At 41.3% G+C, this 25,719-nt stretch overlaps 1 protein-coding gene across 1 annotated transcript in view; it reads left to right on the forward strand.

The window, feature by feature from the left end:
• Positions 1 to 385: 385 nt before the first annotated feature.
• PHYHIPL (phytanoyl-CoA 2-hydroxylase interacting protein like) overlaps positions 386 to 25,719 on the forward strand; it is a 40,766-nt gene continuing 15,432 nt past the window's right edge. Inside the window, exon 1 of the mRNA XM_075505275.1 lies at positions 386 to 910. Within this exon, the coding sequence (XP_075361390.1) occupies positions 805 to 910 (106 nt within the window). The 5' untranslated portion in view covers positions 386 to 804. The remainder of the gene's footprint in view (positions 911 to 25,719) is intronic.

Raw genomic sequence — 25,719 nt, forward strand, 5'->3', positions numbered from 1 at the left:
GGGGCCCACCTCCAAGCCAAACGCAACGCGGCGCCCAGCAGGACAGGCGCGGTGGCTGCGCCCGAAGTCGCCCGGGTGAAGCCCAGGCCGGCTGTTCGCGGGGACGGCACCAGCGGCGCCCGCACCGGCGGGTTTTAACCCGCGGGGTCCCCGGGCCGCCCTGTGCAGCCCCGGCCCGGGGCAGGGCTGTGCGCGCCCCGCCAGAGGCCCGGGCCCGGCCGAGGGCCCCGCCCGCCGCGCGCCCTCGGGGGCGCCTCCCGCCGGTCGTTACTAACGGGCGCCGCGTGAAGGGGCCGGCGCGTGCCCGGGGGGCTGCGGGCCGCGAGGGGCAGCGCGGCGGCGGGGAAGGGGCGGGCGAGGCCGGGGAAGGGGCAGGGCAGGGCAGGGCAGGCGGCTGGCGGGGCCGGGGAAGGGCCGGGCGAGGCGGCCGGCGGCGGGCAGGGGGAGCTCGGCGGGCCGCCGCGCCGCTCCCCGCCGCCGTTACATAAGGAGGGGTGGGGGAGGGGAGCGGGCCGAGCCGCCGTTTTGACGCGGCGGCGGCGGCGGCGGCCCCTTTAACCGCGGAGCCCGGGGTGCGATCAGCGCGCGCCTCTCTGCTGCCCCCTCCCCGCCTCACTGCAGTGACAAATCCGCTCCCCGCCCGCCTCCGCCGAGCCCAGCCGAGCCGGGCGGCGCCGGGAAGCGCTGCCGCGCGGCTCTGCACCGCCCGCCCGCCGCGGAGCCGGCTAGCCCCAGCCCCGGCCCCGGCCCCGGCCCCGGCCCCAGCCCCCGGCGGCGCGACAGCAGCGAGCGGCGAGGGGCGCGATGGAGGCTCCGCGCCTGGCGCCCACCATGAGCAGCCCCACTAGCCCCTGCGAGGAGGTGATCAAGAACCTGAGCCTGGAGGCGATTCAGCTCTGCGATAGGGACGGTAAGTCCGGGCTCGACGCGGCTAATCCCTGCAGACTCAAGATGCTGCTGCCCTCACGGATGCTAATGCAAATTAATCCCCGCGGCGTATGGTCCTTTGTTATCCCCCATGTATTTGTGGGTGCAAGTGTTCCCCACCCCTCCCGCCGCCGCCACTCTCCTGCCATCGAGAACAAAAGAAAAAAGAGAAGGTTGCACCTTGCTGGAGGGAAGGGAGGGAAGCCCGCCTAAGCCATCCCTTGCGTTGCAGTGCGTTTGCCCCTGGGCGAGCCTGCTGCACAACCCTGCCCCTGCCAGGAATGGACGCCGGGGTTTATTCTGGGAGAGGCACTAAGGAAAACTAGAGCAGGCGCTGCAGGGAGTCCGGCTCTAGAGACGGGGTGGCGGCCCCGGTGGGGTTTTTATTATCCGTGATCTCCAAACTCCTTTGTATTGTAGGGCAGTTCCTGTGCTTAAAATACACAGACGAATCTGCTGGCTGGCGTGGGCTAGCGGAGAAACTTGTTGCCGGTCGCTTGTGCGAGCGATAATGCGGGGAGGGGACCGACACTGGGGGCTCGCAAGATGGGGCCCGGGGGGAGACGGAGCGGGAGGCGGCGGGGCCGGCGGTTCAGCACCGCGGACAGCACCGCGCCGGCGGCGGGCCGGGCTGTGCCGAGCCGGGCGGCCGCACCGCCCAGGGAGAGCGCGGTGCCCGGCAGGCAGCGGCGGTCCTTCCCCTGGAAGGCACAGCTGGTCCGTTGGATGAAGCTGGTCCGTTGGATGTGCCTTCATCCGAAGGCACAACTTCATCCAAACAGATGAAGTTTGGCTTTAGAGTTGCAGCTGTGGATATTAAAGATGATCTGGGTGGAAGCAACCAGGTAAATGAAAGGAGGTGATGAGGGACAGCCCAAACAAATTTACGTGCTTGAAACAACCCTGAGAGCTGACTATGGTAGAAGAGAGTAGTATCGTTTATGCACAGCTACGACTGGCAAAACTGAACAGAGAAACCAATAGTCAAACAATGAAAAAATATTTTATTGTAGAGTGGCACATAATTTGTGTTCATATACCAGGTTATGCTCATCTTCTCATTTGACGTTGAATTATCAAAAATAACTTCTCATGTTTTGAGGCAAAGTGTGCTTTGGGTGTGGAATACATGTTACCTGGTACATATACCCTGGAATGGAGATACTGTGTCAGTGAATGGTACAGCTGAATTGATGAAACTGTTTCTTTGTTGTGGGTGTATTTTTGGAGCATAACTGTTACAGGTGATGGTTATAGAAAGAGGCAGTCCAGCTTTCTCAGTTATTGTTTTACAAATTAGTTGTGATGAAATACTTCACTTCTTGACCTAGGCAGACTTAATATTTTAAATGATGGGGTTTTGTAAGCTTGCTATTTTTCTTGAAATATTCAAGAAATTGACAAGGCATTGAAAAGTCTTTTCAGTAATTATTTTTATAGTTGCATTGGAAATTCTTTGATTTTTTTTTTTTATGTTTGAATCAAGATCTAATATGCACTTCCATCCACTCATGCCTAACTCAATGCCTAGAGAAACTGAACTATGTTTATAGTAGTGGAGGCTAGACTGTTTTTTTGTTAAAACACTTTTTCATGAATATTTCTTTTTATTAATACTAGAGAGAAATGAAAATAGATAAATTATGCATTCCTTCATATTTGTCTACCCCAAATAATTGTAGTGAAGTACTCCATGTTAATCACTGCAGACTCTATTTGGCTCAACATACTGTAGTTAAGGACTGCTCAATTTCTATGGAATAGCGTCATACAGAGAAGCAAATGGAAAAATGTAGTATTTTTAATTTTAATTCCCTTTTGAATAGGCTTCTCTGGAAAACAGCAACTTTCCTGTAGATCTGGCTTTACAAACTAATCTTCATCAAGTAAGCCCCTATCATACAGGGTCATTGCTTCCTACAATACATGGTTGAATTTCTGAAGGAGGCATCTATATTGGGCATGTAAAATATGCAACTCGGTGCCTAATTTGGCACAAGACTGCACCTGAGCATACTTCAGTATTTCCTACAGGTGGCACTTATGTATCAAAAAGCTTGTTTTAATGGGAACATAAAAACAAGCAAGCAAAGGTTAGGGCATTAAACTTTCTAGGTAAACGTGCAAATGTATATGCAACACATTTAGATCCCTAATTGTGTACATGGGTTTAGTTAATGCATTTATATTATAAATACTTACAATTTATTTTAGGGTGTCTTTGTTGTAAAAGATGTAGTTCTTAAGGTGATATGTTGGCATCACTGAGGTTAATCAAAGTTTTGTGATAAATATCAATATATTGCCCGTAGTGAATTAAAAATATGCTAGATTTTCATATTTTGAAAATGTCCTTATTCTCTAAGCTGTAGTAACTGTAAAGGCAACCAGTGAAATGATAACATTACATCTCCAACTACGATAAATTCTGCAGCACGCATAGTTTGGAATTGCAGGCAATGCTGCAGTATAACCATAAGCAATAATGGAATATTTATGCAGATAACAAAATATTTTGTGTGTTTTCTAAGATGAGGGAATTAATATTGAAACATTTTGTATTTAGAAAACTGGGTTATACCTCCTATGGAGGTATATGCAGGAGCCAGAAATCCAGGAATTGGAGCGAGCAATTAATAATATCACAACAATTTATATCTTTTTAGATTTTTTCTGTTTTTTTCCAGTGTTTTTTTGCAAGCATTGTCATCTTTCTTAATGAATCAAGGCCATTTAGAATACTTACAAATGTCAAATAAAAGAAAACAAATGTATGCATTTTGGTGTTTTTTTCTTTTTTAAATAAAAACAGCTGGTAAGATTTGGTTTAAAGTGAAGGCAACTTTATAAAGCCAATTATCAGCTCTTATTTTCAGCATTCTCTGTTATTTACAAATGCATCTTGCATTATTTTTTCTTATTATTTTAGGTGGGTCTACTAGTACGGCTTAGTATTAGTCTATTGCACAGTCTAACACGTAGTTGCTTAGAACTCTGCTGAACTCACTTTGTGTATAGGAAAAAGTGTATCATTTGTTATTTTCCTTTGCCATATTTGAACATTGCAGCCATATTTGTGTAAACTTAGGCCGGGAAAGAATGTTTAATCTGTGCTAAAAATTCTAGTGACCTTTTTATAAAATTTGTGTTAGCCTTACCTAGGGATTAAGCCTTTAGTAGATGGATGCCCTTTGTGTCATGAGCAGGCCAATTCTATGAAAATATATCTAACTTCAGAAAATCATAAGCCTTTGGAAAAACTGTGCTTTTCACAGACTTGGTAGAACACTCTTAGATTTTAGCAGCTGAATTTCCTGAAGCTCCATATTGTGGTTGTGCAGCACTCCCCCTACAGATACTGCACTTCGGCTGCCGGGGTCCTGCCAGGGTGAGAGCAGTGATGCTGCCATCTGCTTTCTGTGCTCTTACAGTTGACATAGACAGCTGGAAAGCGGAAGACAGACACCTATCAGAACAGAGAAAGGAGAAAAGCAGAGCAACAAACCTTCACCGAGGATGTTGGAACTTGGGAGACATGGACTGGGGAGAGGGGCAAGAAAACTGGTCCAGAAAGCACATGGGCTTGGTGGTAATAGAGCCTGAGGTAGTGGCTGGTCAAGGGCGGAAGAACAGGAAAGACCTAGAAGCTGGGAATGTTTGTGAGGATTAGATTAAATGGGAAGGCAGAAGTGGGCAAAATGACCCTGAATGAGAATACGAAAAGAAGACGAAGGAGCAAGGGAGGTAATTTGAGTTCAGGCAGGGTACCCAGGGAAGTAAAACTGGGAAAAAAGATGAGGGAGCATTCACCCAGATGAGATTAATTGGATGAATGAGGATGGAATGAGAATTGGGAACCTGTGAAGAGTAAGCCTGGAGACTTGTCTGCAAAGAAGAGACAGAAAGTACAAGAATATGGAGGGGGGAACTGGGCAGTTTGGACCACAAAGGTTAGGAGTAAAGGAATGGAACTAGGACTTGCTGAGCAAAGAGACTGGGACCGAAAGGACTTCTTAGGAATGAAGAACAGGACTTTTGAAGTGTGACTGGGGAGTAGAAGAAGGGGTGGGACAGGAACAAGTTCAAGGAAGAGGGCAGAAGTGGCCATGTTTTGGTGTGACAGCCAGAGAAAGGTCAGTGTATATCAGCACGTGCCATCTTCCAAAGCCACACACAACCCCAGGATACCAAATTCTCCTTGTTCATTTGCCAGCAAAGAGGTCTAAAATCCACTGGCAAAGCACGACATCTGTTTTCAGTGCTTATCTGTGTGAAGGATGGCAGTCTGGTACAGCTGATGGTTGGCCTGTTAGCTCAGATGGTAGCATCTGTGCCTGTTGCTGTGCACCAAATGTACCAGCACTGCAGGTTACCCATATGAGAACTGATATGAAGCCACAAGTAGATTTTGAATCTTTTTTTTTTTAGTTGCCATTTTGTAAAACCTAAGAAATTGCAGACATACAATAGGTTATTAAGGTTACCGAGTTGAGCACTCAAAGCTAGCAAATGGTGAAAGTTCAGTCCTCTGTGCAGAACCGGCATGGTGTTGGGATGTTTGATGTTGTGCAGTGAATGCTGGGGATGTTGAATGGCATGTCATAAACAAGGTGGGGGAAGAAAGAATGGAGAGAGAAATTTAGTTCTAACCTGGAGCCTATTCCATACTTTCTTCACGGAACTGAGCAAAAGCTACCTACTTTTCAAAGGGGTTTGTTACTTGTTGTGTTTTTCCTTTTCTGGGTGCTTGATCCTGGTACTGTGGTGTCAGGACTTCAGAGATACAGAAAGTCAACAGCTGCAGCTGACTTCAGTGAGAGTAGGACTTTGAACATACAAAGCACAGTGCTAAATGCTTTGAGAAAAGAGATGTTCACCACCTAAAATAGGCACTGAAAGTTAGTAACCTTCTTTTAACTTCTCTGTGCCTCGGTTTTCCATGTGTAAAATGGAAGCAGTATTATTGCCTCCCTCACAGAAATGTTTTCAAAATAAACTAATGAATGTTTGTTAAGCAGCTAGGCACTGTAGTAGCCTGGAAAACCCATGAGGCGCATGTAAAAACCCATGATGAAATTCATAATTTTGTCTTCAGAGCAGAATATGAATAATGTGTAGCAAATAAGTCCTGGGACTACACATTGAACAATAGTGAATAGCTGTTACAAGAAAAATAGTTCATTATGTACGCACTATTCGTTATGTATGCTGAATGAGTCAGAACTTATGTGGAAAAAATAGTATGTAATCATGCAGTTAAAGACTATATCATAATCTGAACAAACAAAGGGGCCAATTTAAGGCTATTCAAGTATGCTTCATTCTAATGTTTTCTAACTATTGATGGCTTAAACTATACAATCTCACTAAAGTGCTTTTAAAAGGTTTTTTCTGTGTTCACTTCATATATTTGAAGACAGTATTGGGTACCAGGATCGGAACCAGAATTGGTGTCTTGGCCAGTTTCAGTTCCATAAATCAATTTCATCGCCTTCCAAACACTTGACATCATCAAAATTGTTTAGTCTAACAAGCTTGTATAAAAGCATTACATCACACAAGCTAAGATGTCATTTCTGTTTTATGTAAACAACTCGCATCTTTGGCTTTCCATGTTATTTGAGCATGTCTCATGTTTTCTTATTTATTTCAGAAGTTTATTATTATGCTGGATTTATTGGAGCATTCTGAAAGATGTTTCTAGAGTTTGTAAATGGGAGTTTTCATGGCCATATCATGTACACATTTGTCTTTCAAACAGAAGGGATAAAGTGGCATCATCCAGTGTCTGGATGCATTCTTCAAATCCCTTTTTTGGCATTATGGAACAGTATCACTGCTATTTCTGAAATGTTATCCTGTAAGTCTCAGACATGGGGAAAAATTGAATTTCTAGGTAGACTCCCACATGAAGGACAACTGAGAGATCCAAATTTCACAGTAATTCTTAGTGTCCTGAATGGTTGGACTTTCGTAGTTGTTTGGGGTTTTTTTAAACTATGAGAGTTCTGAGCACAGAATAAACAATTCATATTTTTGTATCCAGCATAATAGAGAGGTGCTTGTAACTGTGATATTTTGATAGGACACAAAATTCAGAGGCATGTTTATTGTTGGTTTTATTCCTCTGCCCAACTGCAAGTTTGGAGATTTAAATTCACTCTCTTCAAAATGCAAACTGTATCACTTTTCTAGGGTTTGAATGATGGAATGGCCAACTAAGAAATTTATTTCTTCCATAAAATTTCATCTAACCTTGCTGAACTTCAAAATAGCCAAATTTTTTTGTGGCAAGCAATAATGCTGCTTCAGGTAGGAGCTAAAATCTAGTACATAGCTTCAAAAGCTCTCTTGTTGCAAAGAAAAATACTTATTATGGTTTTAGCTTTACATTCTTGCCAGAGACTAAGATTTTCACATATAATATTCCTTACTGTTAGTACACAGAAAAATACTAAATGGAGGCGAGCAACTATTTTAAAGTCTTCATAAATGATCTTTAGAATTGTGGAAGAGAAGAACACTAATGATTTGCTTATGTCTTTCACTTCAGCTCACCGTTGCAAGTATTTCATCCTGTCTTGTTTTATATTATAAGCAATGATGCCACTAATAACTAGCGAGGCTTTGCTAGAAACTGACTATTCAAAATCCGTATGCCAAGAAATGTAGTCATTCCCATTCTTCCTTTAAATTCTTTAATTTTTAGAGTTATTTTCCTTTCTTCTTACTCCCTCCTGATCTCCTTTTAGAGCTTTATGCCACTCAAATCTGTGTAATTGATTATTAACTATTTTAACTGGCAGTGACTAAGTTATATATTACTAGCTATTTAAATTTTGCCTGGTATTCTATTTGTGCCCCTATTGATTCCATTATTCACTGAAACTTTTCTAGATCCTTTATAAAGCAACTGAAATGCTTGATGCGTAATTATGCCAGATTCACATACAGAAACACTGTTCTCCTCCAGTGCTATACGCTGATATTGCTAGGTTCAAACTCAAGTATATAACGTGGGTTTTGTAGTTAATTTCTACTCATTGTTATAATTAAGGCTTTTGAAACATTACTGTCTCCCATGTATGTCCCTTCTTCTTTGTGTTTGTTTCAGATTACAGTTCCCAGACACATTCTTTTATTTATTCTGTAACAGAATCCATTTTATCATTTTCTGCCAATGTTTCTAAGCCATCTTGTGCTTGCAGCTCCTTCTATGTGAATGTTGTCTGCAATACAGAAATGTGATCTCTCTTTCCAGATCATTCATAAAGATGCTTATTTAGCCTGGAACTAGCCACAGGCTCTGGGGTAGCCCAGTAGACACCCGAACTCCTTAGCTGTTTTGCCACTCATCTCTGCCAGCCAACGTTCAGCCCTGCAGATCTGTAGTTCTTAACAAGTACACTGGCAGGAGGAATCACTTAGAGAAGATAAATTCTACTCCCTCCAGCATCTGAGAAGCAGGAATGCCAAGCCAACCCCTCACTTAAAATTTCATGTATCTTCTGCAAATCTGAAAGGCAAAACCTGTTTTTCTTGAGTAAGAGTTAAGCCATTAGTATCCTCTTCATCTGTTTCATCTTCCATCTTAAACTAGATGTAGCAATTTTCTTCTCAGCCTACTGATCTGATGGCTCTACCACCTCTGGTAAACTGTGTTCTGAACTTGCTTCTCCGAGTTCACTGTTTACGCTGCAGTTATGCCTGTATAATCTAGATCACAGTCTGCCCTACAGTCCGCTTCAGCTTTTACAGCAGCTTTCCAGTGAGGTCCCTGGTCCCAGAGCCATAGCTTCTAGAACAAGCAGAATATTGCTTTTGTCATGTAAAGTGGGGGGAGGAGAGACTATATCACATTCTTATTTAGAGTTCGCTAGTATTTCATCATTCATTTTTGAATGGGTTCCAGTCAGGCATTGTTGTGTTCAATTGCCTCCAAAGGCTTGCTGAAGCTTGTCTTCCTGACCTTGGGTTTTCCTTCTGGGACTTCTCTGCCTCATTAATTTTCTTTTTTGTTCCTCCGAAATCTAGAAGGATCTCCTCCTTTACCCATTCCTTGTAATTTCCTCCACCTTTTATTATTCATGGCCTCTATATGGCAGGTTTGGAGCCCCAGCTTTTCTGAATAAGGTAGTTTTCAGTTCCCTTTGTGCTGCTGAAGTAGGGCCAGCATCTTTAACCACAACTGAGGAGGTAATCTTTAAAAATCCTTACAGTCTGGGTTTGTTTTTCTTAGTCCACTTGGTGCAGTAGGTACGTCTGCCGTGCTGCCAGCATGCATGGCCTTTTGTGCTTTTTGTGACCTGGAAAGCTATATTTAATTCTGGCTGAACACAGCCCAGAATCATCCAGTATGTTTTCTTTTCTCTTTTGATAGAAGTTTTAGGCATTTTACTTGCAGACTACTTTCTTTAAAAATTTATAAACATGTCTGAAAAAATAATACTAACCTTGCCAATACATGATACATGTATAAAATATGTCACTGCTATAGGAAAGTATGAACAAATACAATGTTTATGATGTTGGAACTGAAGAAGGCTCTGCTCCAGGATCACTTCCTGTGGTTTCCACACTAGGTTTTTGTTATACAGCGGAGCATCCTTTATTTGACCTTGAAAATGTTTCCTTCAGCACAGAAGGTTTGGTTAGAATTCATTGTAGTGTTTGTAGCTGGATCAATTTTCACAGTGGTGTTTGTAGTTGAATCATTAATCAATTTTATTTTATTGTTTTCACAGAATGTTCTTGTTTTATTTATGCTTGAATGAACAAGCTGTTTTGCACGGATGTTTTCAAAAGCAATGATTAGCTATACTGTTTTTATAACCTACCAACAGTTTCTCTGAGCCTTGACGGTTCTAGCTGCTGCCAAAAAGGGGAAACCTTAAAACTAGTTTGGTTGTTACTCTTTCATTCCTGCAGAATGACGAAGTATTATCAGAGTAACACTCTTTCTTAGTTCCAAGTATGGAGTGGCATCTGGAGTTTATTTCTCCAATACTGTTAAGTCAGACACAGCTGGCAGCTCTAGGAGAAGCATAGTTTGAGGAATTCCTGTGTTAAGTTTTGTATATCAATGCGCTCTCATTAGGAGAATTCTGCAGTTTGCAATTGTTAGAAGCATCCATTGCATCCATTCCAAAATTGTTAGAGCTGTTCCATTGGCTTCAATAAGACTTTGTGTAAAAACAAATTTGCATTCATAACGCGGCATGATTAAGATCCTACAACTACTGTATTTTCCTAACTTTTGTTGTGTGTATTCTATCTTATTTCATACAGATAGGCATGGAATTTTTCTCTTTAAGTTGCGGTTTGTCTGGATTTAATCTCTCTTTAGTTGGGCTAGAAATAACATTTTTAAAAGATTATTCTGGGGTTTTTTTGCAGCTCACTTCTATGTGTACTCATAGTTGAAGACGTATGTACTTCAGAACCAGCAGGATAAAAAGATCACAGAATTACAGAATCACAGAATCGTATAGGTTGGAAAAGACCTTTAAGATCATCAAGTCCAACCGTAAACCTAACACTACCAAGACCACCACTACACCATGTCCCTAAGCACCTCATCCAAACGTCTTTTAAATACTTCCAGGGATGGCGACTCAACCACTTCCCTGGGCAGCCTGTTCCAATGCTTGATAACCCTTTCAGTGAAGAAAAATTTCCTAATATCCAGTCTAAACCTCCCCTGGCGCAACTTGAGACCATTTCCTCTCGTCCTATCACTTGTTACCTGGGAGAAGAGACCAACCCCCACCTCTCTACAACCTCCTTTCAGGTAGTTGTAGAGAGCGATAAGGTCTTCCCTCAGCCTCCTTTTCTCCAGGCTAAACAATCCCAGCTCCCTCAGCCGCTCCTCATAAGACTTCTGCTCCAGACCCTTCACCAGCTTCATTGCCCTTCTCTGGACACGCTCCAGCACCTCAATGTCTCTCTTGTAGTGAGGGGCCCAAAACTGAACACAGTATTTGAGTTGTGGCCTCACCAGTGCCGAGTACAGGGGCACAATCACTTCTCTAGTCCTGCTGGCCACGCTATTTTTGATACAAGCCAGGATGCCGTTGGCTCTCTTGGCTACCTGGGCACACTGCTGGCTCATATTCAGGCAGCTGTCAACCAATACCCCCAGGTCCTTTTCCGCCAGGCAGCTTTCCAGCCACTCTTCCCCAGGCCTGTAGCGCTGCATGGGGTTGCTGTGGCCCAAGTGCAGGACCTTGCACTTGGCCTTGTTGAACCTCATACAATTGGCCCCAGCCCATCGATCCAGCCTGTCCAGGTCCCTCTGTAGCGCCTTCCTACCCTCAAGCAGACCAACACTCCCACACACTTGGTGTCATCTGCAAACTTACTGAGAGTGCACTCGATGCCTTCATCCAGATCACTGATAAAGATATTAAACAGAACTGGCCCCAACACAGAGCCCTGGGGAACACCACTTGTGACCGGCCGCCAGCTGGGGTAAACTCCATTCACCACCACTCTCTGGGCCCGGCCGTCCAGCCAGTTCTTTACCCAGCGAAGAGTACACCCATCCAAGCCATGAGCAGCCAGTTTCTCCAGGAGAATGCTGTGGGGAACCATGTCAAAGGCTTTACTGAAGTCTAGATAGACAACATCCACAGCCTTTCCCTCATCCACTAGGTGGGTCACCTTGTCGTAGAAGGAGATCAGGTTGGTCAAGCAGGACCTGCCTTTCCTAAACCCATGCTGGCTGGGCTTGATCCCTTGGTTATTCTCTACATGCCGTGTGATGGCACTCAGGATGATCTGCTCCATCAGCTTCCCCGGCACCGAGGTCAGGCTGACAGGCCTGTAGTTCCCCGGGTCCTCCTTCCGGCCCTTCTTGTACATGAGTGTCACATTTGCTAACTTCCAGTCAACTGGGACCTCCCCAGTTAGCCAGGACTGCTGGTAAATGATGGAAAGGGGCTTGGTGAGCACATTTGCCAGTTCCTTCAGTACTCTCGGGTGGATCTCATCAGGCCCCATAGACTTGTGAGTGTCTAAGTGGTGCAGCAGGTCACTAACCATTTCCCCCTGGATTATGGGGGCTCCATTCTGGTCCCCATCCCTATCTTCCAACTCAGGGGGCTGGGTACCCAGAGAACAATTGGCCCTGCTATTAAAGACTGAGGCAAAGAAGGCATTAAGTACCTCAGCCTTTTCCTCATCCTTTGTCACTGTGTTCCCTCCCCCATCTACTAGGGGCTGGAGATTCTCCTTAGCTCTCCTTTTGCTGCTAATGTATTTGAAGAAGGGTTTTTTTGTTGTCTTTTACAGCAGCAGCCAGACTGAGCTCTAGCTCAGCTTTGGCCCTTCTAATTTTCTCCCTGCACAGCCTTGCTACACCTTTGTAGTCCTCCTGAGTTGCCTGCCCCTTCTTCCAGAGGTCATAGACTGTCCTCTTTTTCCTGAGTTCTAGCCAGAGCTCTCTATTCAGCTAGGCTGGTCGTCTTCCCCACCGGCTCATCTTTTGGCACCTGGGGACAGCCTGGTCTTGTGCCTTTAGGACTTCCTCCTTAAAGAATGTCCAGCCTTCCTGGACTCCTTTGCCCATTAGGGCTGCCTCCCAGGGGACTCTGTCGACCAGTCTCCTAAACAGGCCGAAGTCTGCCCTCCAGAAGTCTAAGGTGGCAGTTCTGCTGACCCCCCTTGCTGCTTCTCCACGTATCAAAAACTCTCTCATTTTGTGATCACTCTGCCCAAGACGGCCTCCAACCATCACATGGCTCACAAGTCCTTCTCTGTTCGTGAACAAGAGGTCCAGCGGGGCACCTTCCCTAGTTGGCTCACTCACCAGCTGTGTCAGGAAGTTATCTGCCACACACTCCAGGAACCTCCTAGACTGTTTCCTCTCTGCTGAATTGTATTTCCAGCAGACATCTGGTACGTTGAAGTCCCCCGCAAGAACAAGGGCTAGCGATCGTGAAGCTTCTCCCAGCTGCTTATAGAATAGTTAGTCAGTCTCCTCATCCTGGTTGGGTGGTCTGTAACAGACTCCCACCACAATATCTGCCTTGTTGGCCTTCCCTCTGATTCTTACCCATAGACACTCCACCCTATCGTCGCCATCATCGAGCTCTAAACTGTCCAGACACTCCCTAATGTATAGGGCTACCCCACTACCTCTCCTGCCTCGCCTATCCCTCCTGAAGAGTTTATAGCCATCCATCGCCGCACTCCAGTTGTGTGAGTCATCCCACCATGTTTCTGTGATGGCAACCATATCATAGTTTTCCTGATGTACAATGGCTTGCAACTCCTCCTGCTTGTTGCCCATGCTGCGTGCATTGGTGTAGAGGCACTTCAGCTGGGCTGTCGTCTGTGTCTCCTTCATAGAAGAACACCCCTTGTGTGCTTTGAGGTGTGCTTTGAGGTGCTTTGAGGTGACTGTTTGAGATGTTAAAAGGATCTTTCAATCTTGGCCAGCCATAAGTACTAGTGTACAAGTATCAGTGGAGTCATTCATGCTATGTCGTTGGTCCTTTTAATCCAATTTATGTAAAGGGAAATTATACATGAGTTTACATAAACTAAGGGATAAAATTAAGAACAGAGTGTGCAGCAGATTGTATTTTAATGCTACTAAGGTGCATCTGATGACATAAGTAAATATTATGCACTTATACTTTTATGATGGAATTTATGCTGGTATTTTAATATAAATGCTCAGTGGTAAACATATGGCTTTCAGAGCGCTAATGTTTCTGATGAATTTCTAGCCTTTACACTTTCAATGTAATTTCAAGGCATATCTCTAATCACAAGAATTGAAAATCCCCAAGCCTATCTGCTCACTGAATCCATTACATCACAGAGAAGTTCTGTCCCTCTTGTGTGGAACATACTGGAATTGTAGCCAGTGTTACCTGTTCTCTGATGACACAGCTACCACCTTACCCTTCATGAAAGGACAGATTTGAGCAGTAAGACTTCACACGCAATTTGTCGGGATTGTCTCACCTCTGCCCATGCGTAGAGTTACTTTCTTCCCCCTAGATGGAGGCACCTGAAACTCCAGGTACATTTCTTTGTTTCCTCTGTCTGTGAACTGCTTTGTACCATGCTTTGGAACCTCAACCCATTGAATATGTTGCTTCCGTACTTCACTTTGCCACTCTGTTTAGGTAGCATGGGAGTTCTTAAATCATATTTGATTTACAGGGATCTGAGTATAGCAGCCTTTCTAGAGTATGAGAGTTTAATTTCAAGTTTCATGACACATCAGGTAGCCAGGTGCCCCAGCATGACCTGTGTAGTAGGAACATGTCTGGTACTCTGTGCTTTCTCATAACTGTACAAGTACAGGGAAGACAGAATCAGGTCCTCTATGTGAAAAATAAAATACTGATTCTGCTTCTTCTATTTTTTTATATTCTGTAATGCTCAGTTTGTTTCCGGTTTGCTTTCTTGAGCAAATCATCAGCAAACCACCTAGGCTGTCTGGTGAGGCTGTCAGCCCTAATGCAAGTGTGCAGTGCTTGAGATGGAAGCCATACAGTGAAACTAAATTCTTCAGTATATCTTAATATGCTTATATAGTAGAGAGTGTGAGTTGGAAGGCATTACTTGAGATGTTTTTAAATGCTGTAAATCCAAAAGATGAAAAACGAATCTAAATATGAATTCTTTTTAAGGAACATACCCAAGGGGACTCGGTTGGCTTAGTGAATTTGTAGTAGGTTGTGCAGCTATTTCTCTATACGTAATAATTCAATTTTGTCTTATGATTGATCACTTGTTACGATCCAGTGACTGTTTGATAGGCCTGAATGATAAGACTATGGAAGATTTTGTAACGGAAACTATTTAAAGTATCCAACTGAGCTGTGCTTTTTAAAAAAATAATTCTGGAACTATTGAGAACCATGGTGGTCCAATGGATTTGAATCTGATGGTTCAGAATTGTTATAGGTTTCTTTTAACTTAATTACATCAAAACCTCAGCTTGAGTTTTCTCCTCTTCATTAGACGGCCTTCATTAGAGAATCTACATGAGAGCGCTGTTACAAATGCCATCAGGACAGCAAAATGATGAGCTGGAGTCAAGACTTTTAATAAACCCACACAGACTATATGCTATAATGTGTCTGAGCGAGGGGTGAATTCTAACATGGCGAAAACTCTGCTTAAAGATTTCTTTTGACTACAGTATTCATAGCTGTGTCATTTGTATAATCTAGTATCTGTGAAAAGCTTGAACTCATTGTAGCCTTCCCCTTGATAGGGAGTATTTAACAGGGTCCTCTCTCATTTCTGCGTACTTGCCTACCTTAATGGAACTGGCAGCAACCTAAGTTATCTATGAGCTCTCTACTCTTGTCAGAGGTTCAAAAGTTAGTGACAGTCAACCGGTGGCAGACCCACATCCAAAGACCTTGACTATGTTGGGTTGCCCTAGGAAACCAGCTAAAAATTAAATTAAACAGAAAAACTCTAGCTCCTGCCAAAAAAGGCTCTCAAAACCCCTAAATCCTTTATTAGTCAAGGCTTGAGAAAAAATCTGAAACCTGCATAAAAATTAAATTTAAAAAACCAGTACAAGTTGCAGAGTAGAATTTCCTGAAGTATTGTGACTATGTAATACATTTCAAATCACAGTTAATAAGCACAAACTGGTTTAAAACAGAGCCAAATCCTATTCCTTACAAGAGATCTGTGTGAAAAGCACACAGCAATTACCAGTGCGCTGAAGTAAAGAAATGCTCATTCATGCTGCAGACTGCCAGGGTATCCAGTGAGTTACAAAAGCCCACTCATGCTGAGCACCCTACTTTCTCAAGAAAAACGCTTAGTAAAATTGTGTTCCCCAGCCGTGAGTTCTCTCTGCTGTCCTTCAAGTGACAAGTTTTGCCTTTCTCTCTGGGCTTCCCTTTGCTTGAAAGAAAAGCGGGTCTTAAATGAAAATCCTTGTGTGATCAAGGCAGTTGGAGTTTTCAGACAAGCTGGCAGGTCAAATTAAAGCTCATGTGAATACAAGGCTGCCTCTCCTTGCTAGATTTGAACTCACATGACTTAACTTGAAGTAGAGAGCACATTTTTGGGTTTGATTAAGACAGAGCTGCAATAAATGGCACAAGTTGTTTCCAGCCAAATAAGAATGAGGTAAACAAGTATGAGCGTGAGGTTCATAGTAATAAACTAAAATGAAAGTGTTTGTTTGTCTCTCGCTTTTGTTTAGTGACATGTGAAAGCACAAATCATGAAAGGCCACTCACTCTCTAATACACAGTTAACATTAAAAGCAGTAGAAGATTAAGGCCAATGCTTTGCCCTCAGTTACACTGTGTAAGATGAAGAGCATTGGAGCAATTAGGCCAGTGACCCAGAGCAGTGTAACTTGGATCGGAATCTGTCCCCAAGCAACTTGTCCAGGGTCATACAGTCAGTGCCTTCATCTATGAGATCTGTTTTCTTTTGTTGTTAGTCATGGAGACATAAGCAGTTCCACAGTCTCAGAGGCAGCTGTACTTGTTTATTCATCAGAAGAGAAAAACCATGCCATAAGAAGCTCCAGATCCTTTCCTGCTCCAAAATCTGCCCCTTTAGTAATCAACAGGCTGGGAGTCTGCTGAAAAATGTCACTCTCTGTTTTCCAGCAAAACAGTACTGAGATAGCATCCTTCCAAAAATAGACCACAAAATGGCTGTGAGTGCAGTCTGAAGTATGGTCAGAATTTTATAAGGATGCATAGATACCTGACAATGCAGGCTTCTCCTGCTAAATGAATAAGGTACATGTGATAAATTGATCTGCTTTTATAGTAGTGTTTCTGATGTAGTTACTTGCTTTCAAAGTCTGGAATTCCATATAACTGAAGGTATGCATTATACGCAAATTCTCAAATTCTAGTATATGTAAGTGGCTGTAAAGTTCATTTTAATTTTTAAATGACACTTAAATTAAGCTAGAAGATAGTTTAGAGCCTTTTACATCCCTTATTACCTTCTTTCCCTTTCAGCAGCTGAAAAATGCTCATTTTAATTAAAATTTGTTTTTAAAATGCATCTTGCAGTCAACACATGCTGAGAAGAGCCACTTACCACCCATGTACTGTAAGCTTGCTGTGCTGAACAAAATGGGAGCATTACTTTAATTAGTAGTAAATACTGTGGTGGCTTAGTGTTTGCGGTCTACTATGATGTCCTGTTTGATTTTTAAGAAGGTAGAATTGCACTAGCCTAGCTCTGATGGTCAGGGGCATGAAAACCAATGGTGTGCTAGTAGGAGCTGTAGTGCAGCTGTAGCTATTTTTGCCACACTGCAATTCTCATTCCATAGAAGGTTGCAGAGAAGCTTGTTTAGCTTCAACATGACAAGGTACAGTAAAAAATAAAACTACATCTTTAGTATAAGCAGTCTAAGAGAACTTTAGTGGGAACAGTATATCAGTATAAATCTTTTTGCATGTATGAGTCACTCAGCAGACAGGATGAGGAGCAAGATGCTGATGTTTGGTGGTGTTATTTGCACTCGGTCCCAGCTTATCTGGCCAATTGAGTTTACTTGTTTTTGATATTCATGGGTCATAAAAGGAGATCCCACCACTTCTCCTCAGCTCTCTACCAGAAAGGTTTGGTCAGTCCTTAGAGCATGGTAGGATCAGGAGCTCTGCATATCTTAGATAAGGGGAAAAGTAAGCATGATGGCATGTCAATTTAATCTTCTGGGCTAGGTGTTTTTTTAGTGTCTTACAGTTTTCCTGGTCCTTAGTGAAGACATGGGTACCCATCTAATTATTCACAACCTTCCAGTGGCATATTTTTATCTGATAGTGAAAGTCCTCCTTTTTCATAATTTCCCCATATATTTTTTACCACAGTGAAAATTAAATTTTGTGTGTACATATGTGTGTTTAGCTTAGCATTTTACTGAGTTAACACTCCTCAACTTACGTGTAATAAAAATGTGAAAAGGAGAAGAAAAATTGGGTAATAGTGGCCCAGCCTTGTGGAACACCAAGTACTTTATAGAAGCATAGAGGCATCCAGTTTTCATATAAATTTTCTTCCAAAAAATATCCATAAGGAGTAGGGGAAACTCTAAAAAGTAGTGTAATTGTATCAACAGAGACTTGCATCTATTTCCATTTTAGTACTCGGTCTATCAGAGAGTCTAGGTTTTCGGCTGCTATTGACTTTCTGAAAATGTGGTTTAGTTTTGAGTAAGTATAAATACTAAATAATTTCAGGACATCAGGATACCCAATAAGAATTTAATCTTAGTGAAAGAATAGTCAGCCTTGCCATATTAGCCATTGCACAAAGTTTTGCTGATCAGGTTTTCAGTCAGGTTTTGTCTTATGCTTTGGGTTTGTGAAACTCGTGTGCCTCCACAATTCACTTTCAGCCATAGGTATGAATTGTTAGATATTTGCAGTCAAGTTTTCAGAAGCCCTCGAGTAACTCAGCTTAAATCCCATTGATTTCAGTAAGACTCTTCTAAATCATTTAGGTATTTCTGAAGATGTTACCAAATGTTACTTAAATTTTTGCTTCAGGTAAGGATGGGTCAAAATCAAAGGAAGAATTGGCACTGAATTGGAAGAATTGGCTGATAACAAAAGAGGACAAGTCACAGTGGTATATCTGAATTTTCTTTATGGTAATAACAAAAGAGGAAACAATGATTTTGAGAAATAAGTTTAATGATGCAATTGAATGCATTGTTTATTTTTAATTAAAATTAATTTAATTACAGTTATTAAATAATTTATCTATAATTGCAGTTAGCAAAATATAAAATCATCCACATTCAAGCTTAAATGGTCCTGAGATGTTTGATCCTATTAATGCTTTCAGAAGAAATATTGCAGGGATAAGTGAAAAACCCTGAAGTATTTGACACAGAAATTCAGATAAATTATTTTTTAAAAGTTTATCCTTTTTAAAGTGTCAGCCTAGAGGGTATTCCTGAGTCAGTGAGATGTAGATGTCTTTGCTATGGGAGTTCAGAAATTGGCTGCAGTGTAATACTTACATTTTTTCCTCATGTTCTTTTTCTTGTTTATCTTTAGTGGGAATCTTGCAAATTATCAGAGGTTGCTGTTGCATCATGAGAATTGACGAATGTAATTTAGGAAATAATTACAAAAGGTAACTTCAGCTAGCTCTTAACTTCTGTGACCTCCCTCTCTAGAATCTGAAAACAATTAGACTCCTCCAGGGCAAAGTTAAATGTGAGAGCTAACTGTAGATACTCAGATTATCCGATTTATGAAACTGCCTTTCTTCACTGAATGGAAAGTGAGCCTGAGGAGACTAACCACCCAAGGCTGATGTTGGTCTTTGTTACTATGTTCTTCTTTCTTAGCATAGTAAGAGTATCAGTGGCTTCCACAGTAGTACACCGTATCAGTATTGCACATGAACATCGTTGCAGATCATATGTATAAAATCTTTTGAACAGTAGCCTTTGCTTTTGAATTAGAGGATGCATCTTTTGTATAAAATTTAGTCCAGGTGTAATTCCACAGATGTCTGTGGTCTTATGGCAGGAGTGAATGCTGTTCCTGCTTTTTCCTTGTTACTACATCTACTGTTATTTTTAAGAAGCAAAGAAATGTTTGAGTTTTATTATCTTTAATTTTGAAAGGAGTACATATGGCCCAACAAATCCACCCTTGAGAATTTTGTATCTAAGCCAAAATTTATATTCCACAGAAATGTTATAATGGGACTATTTGATTTCTGCTTACTAATTATAGTAACCTGCTCTGTACAGATAAACTTAATTTCCTGTTTAACCTAATGTTGCATTCCATGTCAACTGAGAGAATGCTTGAGCTGTAGACCAAAGCCCTACAGTTCTGATGGCAAAATCATATTCCAGAATATACCAGTATAACTCTTCATTTGCTACTAATAGCTGTCAGGTTTGCCACACTTGCATTGTGTATTCCCATTGATGTTAGTAGAAAACATGCTTATACACATTTGAGGAAACTAAGCCCCTGAAGTCCCATCTGCACAAGATCTCAAAATACATGATAGTCGAGTGCTTTTGCTAAGGGCAAATGAGCATCTCAGTTGAGTTAGTATTCAAGTGAATGGCAAACCTTCAAGACTGTGCTGAGTGCTTTTCTTTCATTATACACGGTCCTTCAGTTGCTGTACTACACCTGTCAGGTAGCAACTGAGTCTCTGAGCTGTCTTCTTGAAGCGAGAGGCTGCTTGCAGAACAAGGTTTCAGTCCTGTAGTTGACAGCAGGCAGTGAGAAATGAGGCTTGGGAGAGAGCAGGGCACTGCTCGGTGGGAACTGAGAGCCTGCGCATTTGTTGCTGTCAGTGGCAGGACTGAGATACTGGTCTGCTCCTGATTTGAATCATGGGACCACTTGTGGAGTACATTTGTTCTCCATGTGAGATGGAGGAAGAATTGAGTCCTTTGTAAGAGGCTGAGAGAAATTCTTTAATACAGCAACTAGACAATCTGGAGATTGCTCGGTGCTTTATGTAGGCACAGTTTTGGGCTACCCTCTCTGCTGAAGAAGACGGCTGTAGTAAAGGCACAATTCTGCTTGCAGAGTCTAGTTTTGTTCTCTTTGTTTTGCAATGTGGAATATTCCTGCTGAAGTCAATGGCGTAGATTAGTAGGAAACAGCTAAATTAAGCCTTGGGTTAAAACCAAGTAACAAGAGAATCTGAATATATATGAACATTTCAAAAACACTCAGTAAATATAGATATACATGTTATAAATAAATAATGCTTTATTTTCAAAACTATTTTTTAAAATTTTGGACAGAGTGCACATTATCTTACTAGAAAATACACAACAGTAGTTTCAGACATGGGAAGGAAATGAGGAGAAGATTTAGAGGGGTTTATCCCTCTAACAGGATTTATAGAACCAGGCATTCTCTCTTTATCTAATGTAGGAATTGGTTTTACAAGGATACTTATTTAGAAAATATTCTTAAATATGCTTATATAAATATAAAAATCCATATTGGGAGTTAGTTTGTCAGGATTCTGGGGAGAGGAGAGAGAGACATTTAAGAGTCTGAGACTATTCACTCATTTTTTTGTACATGAAAAGAAGCACAAATAAAGCATAAATGCTACTTATGTGGTTATGGATAGCAAGTTGAACTTCAAAATAGAAGAGCTATCCTGGAGAAGTGCCACTTACATGGCCTAACAAACAACAGCCTTGATTTGATAATTTTATAAATGTTGTTGTATTTGTATTTCCTCTGTGTGATTTCATTGTCTCTCTTGAACAAGGTGTTGCAGTGTATATTGAAATTCTTGATATTCGGGTTAATTATTTGCTTGGTAGGGACATAATGTCCTGGTCCTGTAGAACAATTTTATATAGCTAGCAGTTGGACAGGGACCCATGCATTCCAGAGCTCAGGAGAAAAACATGATATTGTATTTTTGCTTAGTTAATTTTAAAGTATGCAGCTAATATATAATTTCCTGGCACTTTCCTGTCATTTTTGATGGTTATACGGAAAGAAGAATTCTCCCTCCTATTGAATTTTTGAGGAAATAAAATACCTGTAAGTTGGAGTATGAATTATAGCACTCAAATATTGTCAGTCTATATCAGTTTTCTAGAGTTACAAACATCATATTGTATCTTTATAGGGCTGATATATAACCAATCAGCTGAATTATCAAGACAAGGAAAGGTAGAAATTTTTCTGTTTCAGAAAGTGCAAAGATGTCCCTGTTCATTTTATGGGAGTTACTGTTTCTAAATGAGTTGGTTTCAGTTGTTAGTATCAGTATCTAGTAAGAGGATTTCTTATGCTGTGGTACCTAGGTGCTCTTTATGAAGTTGATCCCCTCTCATCAAACATTTCTACTTCAAAAGGTCATAGCTAATGTCTCTCATTGTATTGAAAATGTTAACTTGAGAAGAACACTTTCTGTTTCCCCCAATGGATATGTTTTAAGATCTGAAAAAGGTGACATTTTTAAAAAATGTGATTTGTATTAAAAGATTTTGTTTGGCTTTTGGTACGTTTACTACATGTGCTATTGGTATCTGTGTATAATGTAAACCTGATCTTTTGGGTCTCAAAAATTGCTTTACCTTATAGTTTGTTCCTCTATGCCTCTCATCCTCATCTACATATTTTTTTTATTTTCAGATATCTTCCCAGAATGTATTAAGGATCCAGTGTTAGCTTCTAATTTTGTGCCATGTGGGTACAGTCTCACCTTGCTTATTTTCTGGCTCACAAAGCTGAGTCACATTTCCCTTATCAAATTCCTAGGTTTTCATGGAGCTGACGCTTCACAGAAGTAACTGCAGGGGTTAATACCTTGTGTGTCTTCGTAAAGACAGTACAGTGCAGCGCTTAGTGCACTATCTTCTGCATGACAGCAGCCCGGGTAAACCCCAGACGATGGGAACCAGATGAGTGAAATTACATCAGTGTAGGAGAATATTGTGGTGACATAGAAGTGGCATGATGACTGTTCCACTGCCTTTCCTCCCAGTAGCTGATTATGGGCTATCACCAGGGCTTCCTTGTGCTTTTGGCATTCCCAGTTAGTTCAGTAGCTTCCGGGTGCCTTACCTGCCATAAAAATTTCAGCAACCTAGAGGCTGCTTTGAGTTGCTTTAGCAATTTGGATGAATGGAACAGTTACCACTGAATCTAGGCTTGCTTTTTTGTAGCAAACTTTCAATCCTGGGCCACAGGTCAGTGTTAGAGGTGGAGGTTCTTCAGCAGCTTGGCATGTTATGTAGGCTTAGTTTTCATTATTGTCTGTATAGTTCCCCTAAAATACGTGTTTTGTATCACCTGGTTTTCCATCATCTTTTTTTTTTCCCATCAGAAAGCCATTTTTCATCATATAAATGTCAAAAGATTTCATTTTTGGAAAGTGTCTTGAACTGTTTTCTTCTTTGTTGCTGCTAGAGGTAAATTCAGAGGACAGCCAGCCTTCAGATAGAATTTGAGTAGGACCTGTTATTTACTTTCCTGTTCCTCTACCAAGTTTTAATTGAGCCTTAAATGAGTGCTTTGACTTTAAGGAGTAGTGACATTTTCTTATTTTCAATTAAATTCTTTGGGAATTGTTAGTTTCCATGACTTTTAACACTATGTTTATTTGAAGTCTCTAAATATATGCATGTCTTCTGGAAAACTAAACTGAGGTTTTAACAGATGTTTTTTGCAAATCATTGTGAAATCAAAGTTTAAGAAACTGCTGTTCCCAAGTCACCTCCTCAGCTGAGAATGTGGTAGCTAGACTAGTGAGCTCTTAGGATGTTTCAGTGTAACTTACATCTGGAAAAGACAGGGTTGTAACTGGAAATAGCCATCACTAACAAGCATTCCATTGTTCGTGTTGTGTTTTGTTTTAAATCTAGACCATACTAAATGCGAAGAGTTTCATCCTCAGATAAAGAAACTTCTCAATAGCAACCATTTCAAATGCAAGGACGAGCATGAGATTTACAAAGTACAGATTGACAGCCCAAAATGCCTTAATGTTTTTTACAAATCCTTTGGGAACATGTTTTCAAAGATCCATGGCAATGGCGTTGGCAGCTTAGGAGAGGCATAATAGTGATTTTTGAATGTCTGCTCCAAAAGCACCAGAAGTCCATGTTTCCCACAACATGACTCTAAAAACACTGAAGATTTATCCCTGAGTACAAAGAAACTTAGAACCAGATGATTTGTCTTTGTCTGTACAACTGGAGATTTTCCCATGTCATGCCAAGAGAGGCAAATCTATCTATATATGTCGAGGGGGGTTCATAATGGATTTAAATGAAAATGTAAGTTACACTTCATTAAGCTGATGTAATTTGCATGTTGAGGGACAGAAGGACAAAGCCTTAGCAAGAAACACAGTTGACAAGAGATTTTAAAGTAATGCAAGGAAAAGCCATTTTATCACTTTCTTCTCTTTTCTGTTGGTTGTTCTCCTGGCATGTTTGGGCTCTGTGATATAAAGCACATTTACATCACTTCAGGGCTGTGTAACTTTCCACCACTACTTAGGACAGCTCTGAATTTGGTTCAAACAGACCCCCCCTTTATTCCAAATTCTGTTTAGGTATTTAAATTTTTTCCACATATAAAATTAATAAATATTTTTTATCCAGATATTGGAGAAATATCTGAATTGATTGAATCTAAACCCCATGAAGGGGAAATAGCAATCTGAAAAGCGTTCTTATATTACTTTGATGGTCATTCCCCCTAGTATGCAAGTCTAAATTGCAGATGAATAGTAATATTTTACAGCTATATTTTGTCATCCATGATTACTGAAGGGATACTTTCACAGCTCCAGCAGAGAAAAGAATTTCACCTGGCCCTGCCTTCTTTTAATTTCTCCAGATTTAATGGACATCATTGCAGTTGAATGAATATTTCACGAGTTTACTTCACACTGAGTACAAGCAATCACACTCATTATGGCTGTAATATGTGTAGTTTTTTCTCTGTTGATGGATGGCTATTATGTCATTGTATTCAGTCATTTGCAGGTTCTGTTTTCTGTGAATTTGTTTCTTGACTGCTGGATGATTTTTCATGCTTGCATAGTGCAGCAAGCTACATAGTTAATGCTGTGAAAGGTGGCATATTAGTGTTATGGATGGAGTTATGGGAAAGAGGGTGTGATTTGATTGCTGAATACAAATTGCATGAGTTCTAAATACTTAGGTGTTCTACTGCAGTGTGTCTGCTATACAACCTTTGAGCATGAACCCATCTTTTTAATGTTTCCAAATGATGCATTACATTCAAACTATGGGAAATACAGATGTATGGGTAGGGATTCTGTATCTTCATTAAATGTGTATCGTACGGCTTCAGTTAATTTTTTCCATTGTAAATGCTTAATAGCAGGCATGTATTTGCCAAGATAACATCAGAGTCATGTAAGAAAGGTCATAGGAACCCAGAAATGTTATTATTTTATTGGTCTAATTTCATAAAACTCACTTCTGTGAGCTGTAAGTATGCTTTGAGAGTGGATTACAAAATAGCCCTTTCAGGATTTCTTTTGTGGATAACATAAACTGTTTGTCTGTGAAATGAAAAATCAGTAGGCACGTACTCCCTTGCTCTGCTGTGAAGTTCTGCATTTTTAGAACTAAGGAAAAAGAATGATCAAGTATTCTAAAATGACAAAAATTCAGTGATTGTGAATGCTCAGTAACTACCAATCAGAGGTTGTGTTAAGGTTCTTCACCATCCTTCCACTGCTGCAGATGTAATGGTTCAGCTTGTTTTGAGTGACGAGGCAAATTAAAAAAAAACCCACATCCTTTTCCAAATCTTTTCAGTGTGGGCTTATCAGTTTCCAAGTCTTATCATTTGTCTCCAATAGTGACAGATGAAAGCCATGAATGTTCAATGGGAATTTTCTGCCCTTTTTTTCCCATTCAGAGATAATTTGTGTAAGTAGAAGATATAATGAGGATACTAAATTAAGTGTGTCTGTGTATATAAATAAAATCAGTTTGTTACCCATTTGCCAGCATTTTGGCTCAGCTGCAGCAGTGACTATCATAACTGCTTTAAAATTGATTAGGCAATTTAACTTGAAATTTAACTCTGGATATGGCAGAGAGAGATAAGCCTGCGAATAGGAGCATAAAACATTAATCTTACAGTTCTCTAGCTGATCTCAGTACAGCTGGTGTGTTGTATTTATTCTTTGGCTTTGAAGAAATTTAAAGTCTTATGCTTCCAGTGTGACATACACACACAGGAGTGGTCTTTGACTTCTTATTATATGGGTCAAGAATCACTGGGCCCTTTTGCTTGTTCTGAAAGTGAACTGGTTTTT

This window comes from Mycteria americana, chromosome 6 (assembly GCF_035582795.1).
Source record: "Mycteria americana isolate JAX WOST 10 ecotype Jacksonville Zoo and Gardens chromosome 6, USCA_MyAme_1.0, whole genome shotgun sequence".
NCBI lineage: Eukaryota > Metazoa > Chordata > Aves > Ciconiiformes > Ciconiidae > Mycteria > Mycteria americana.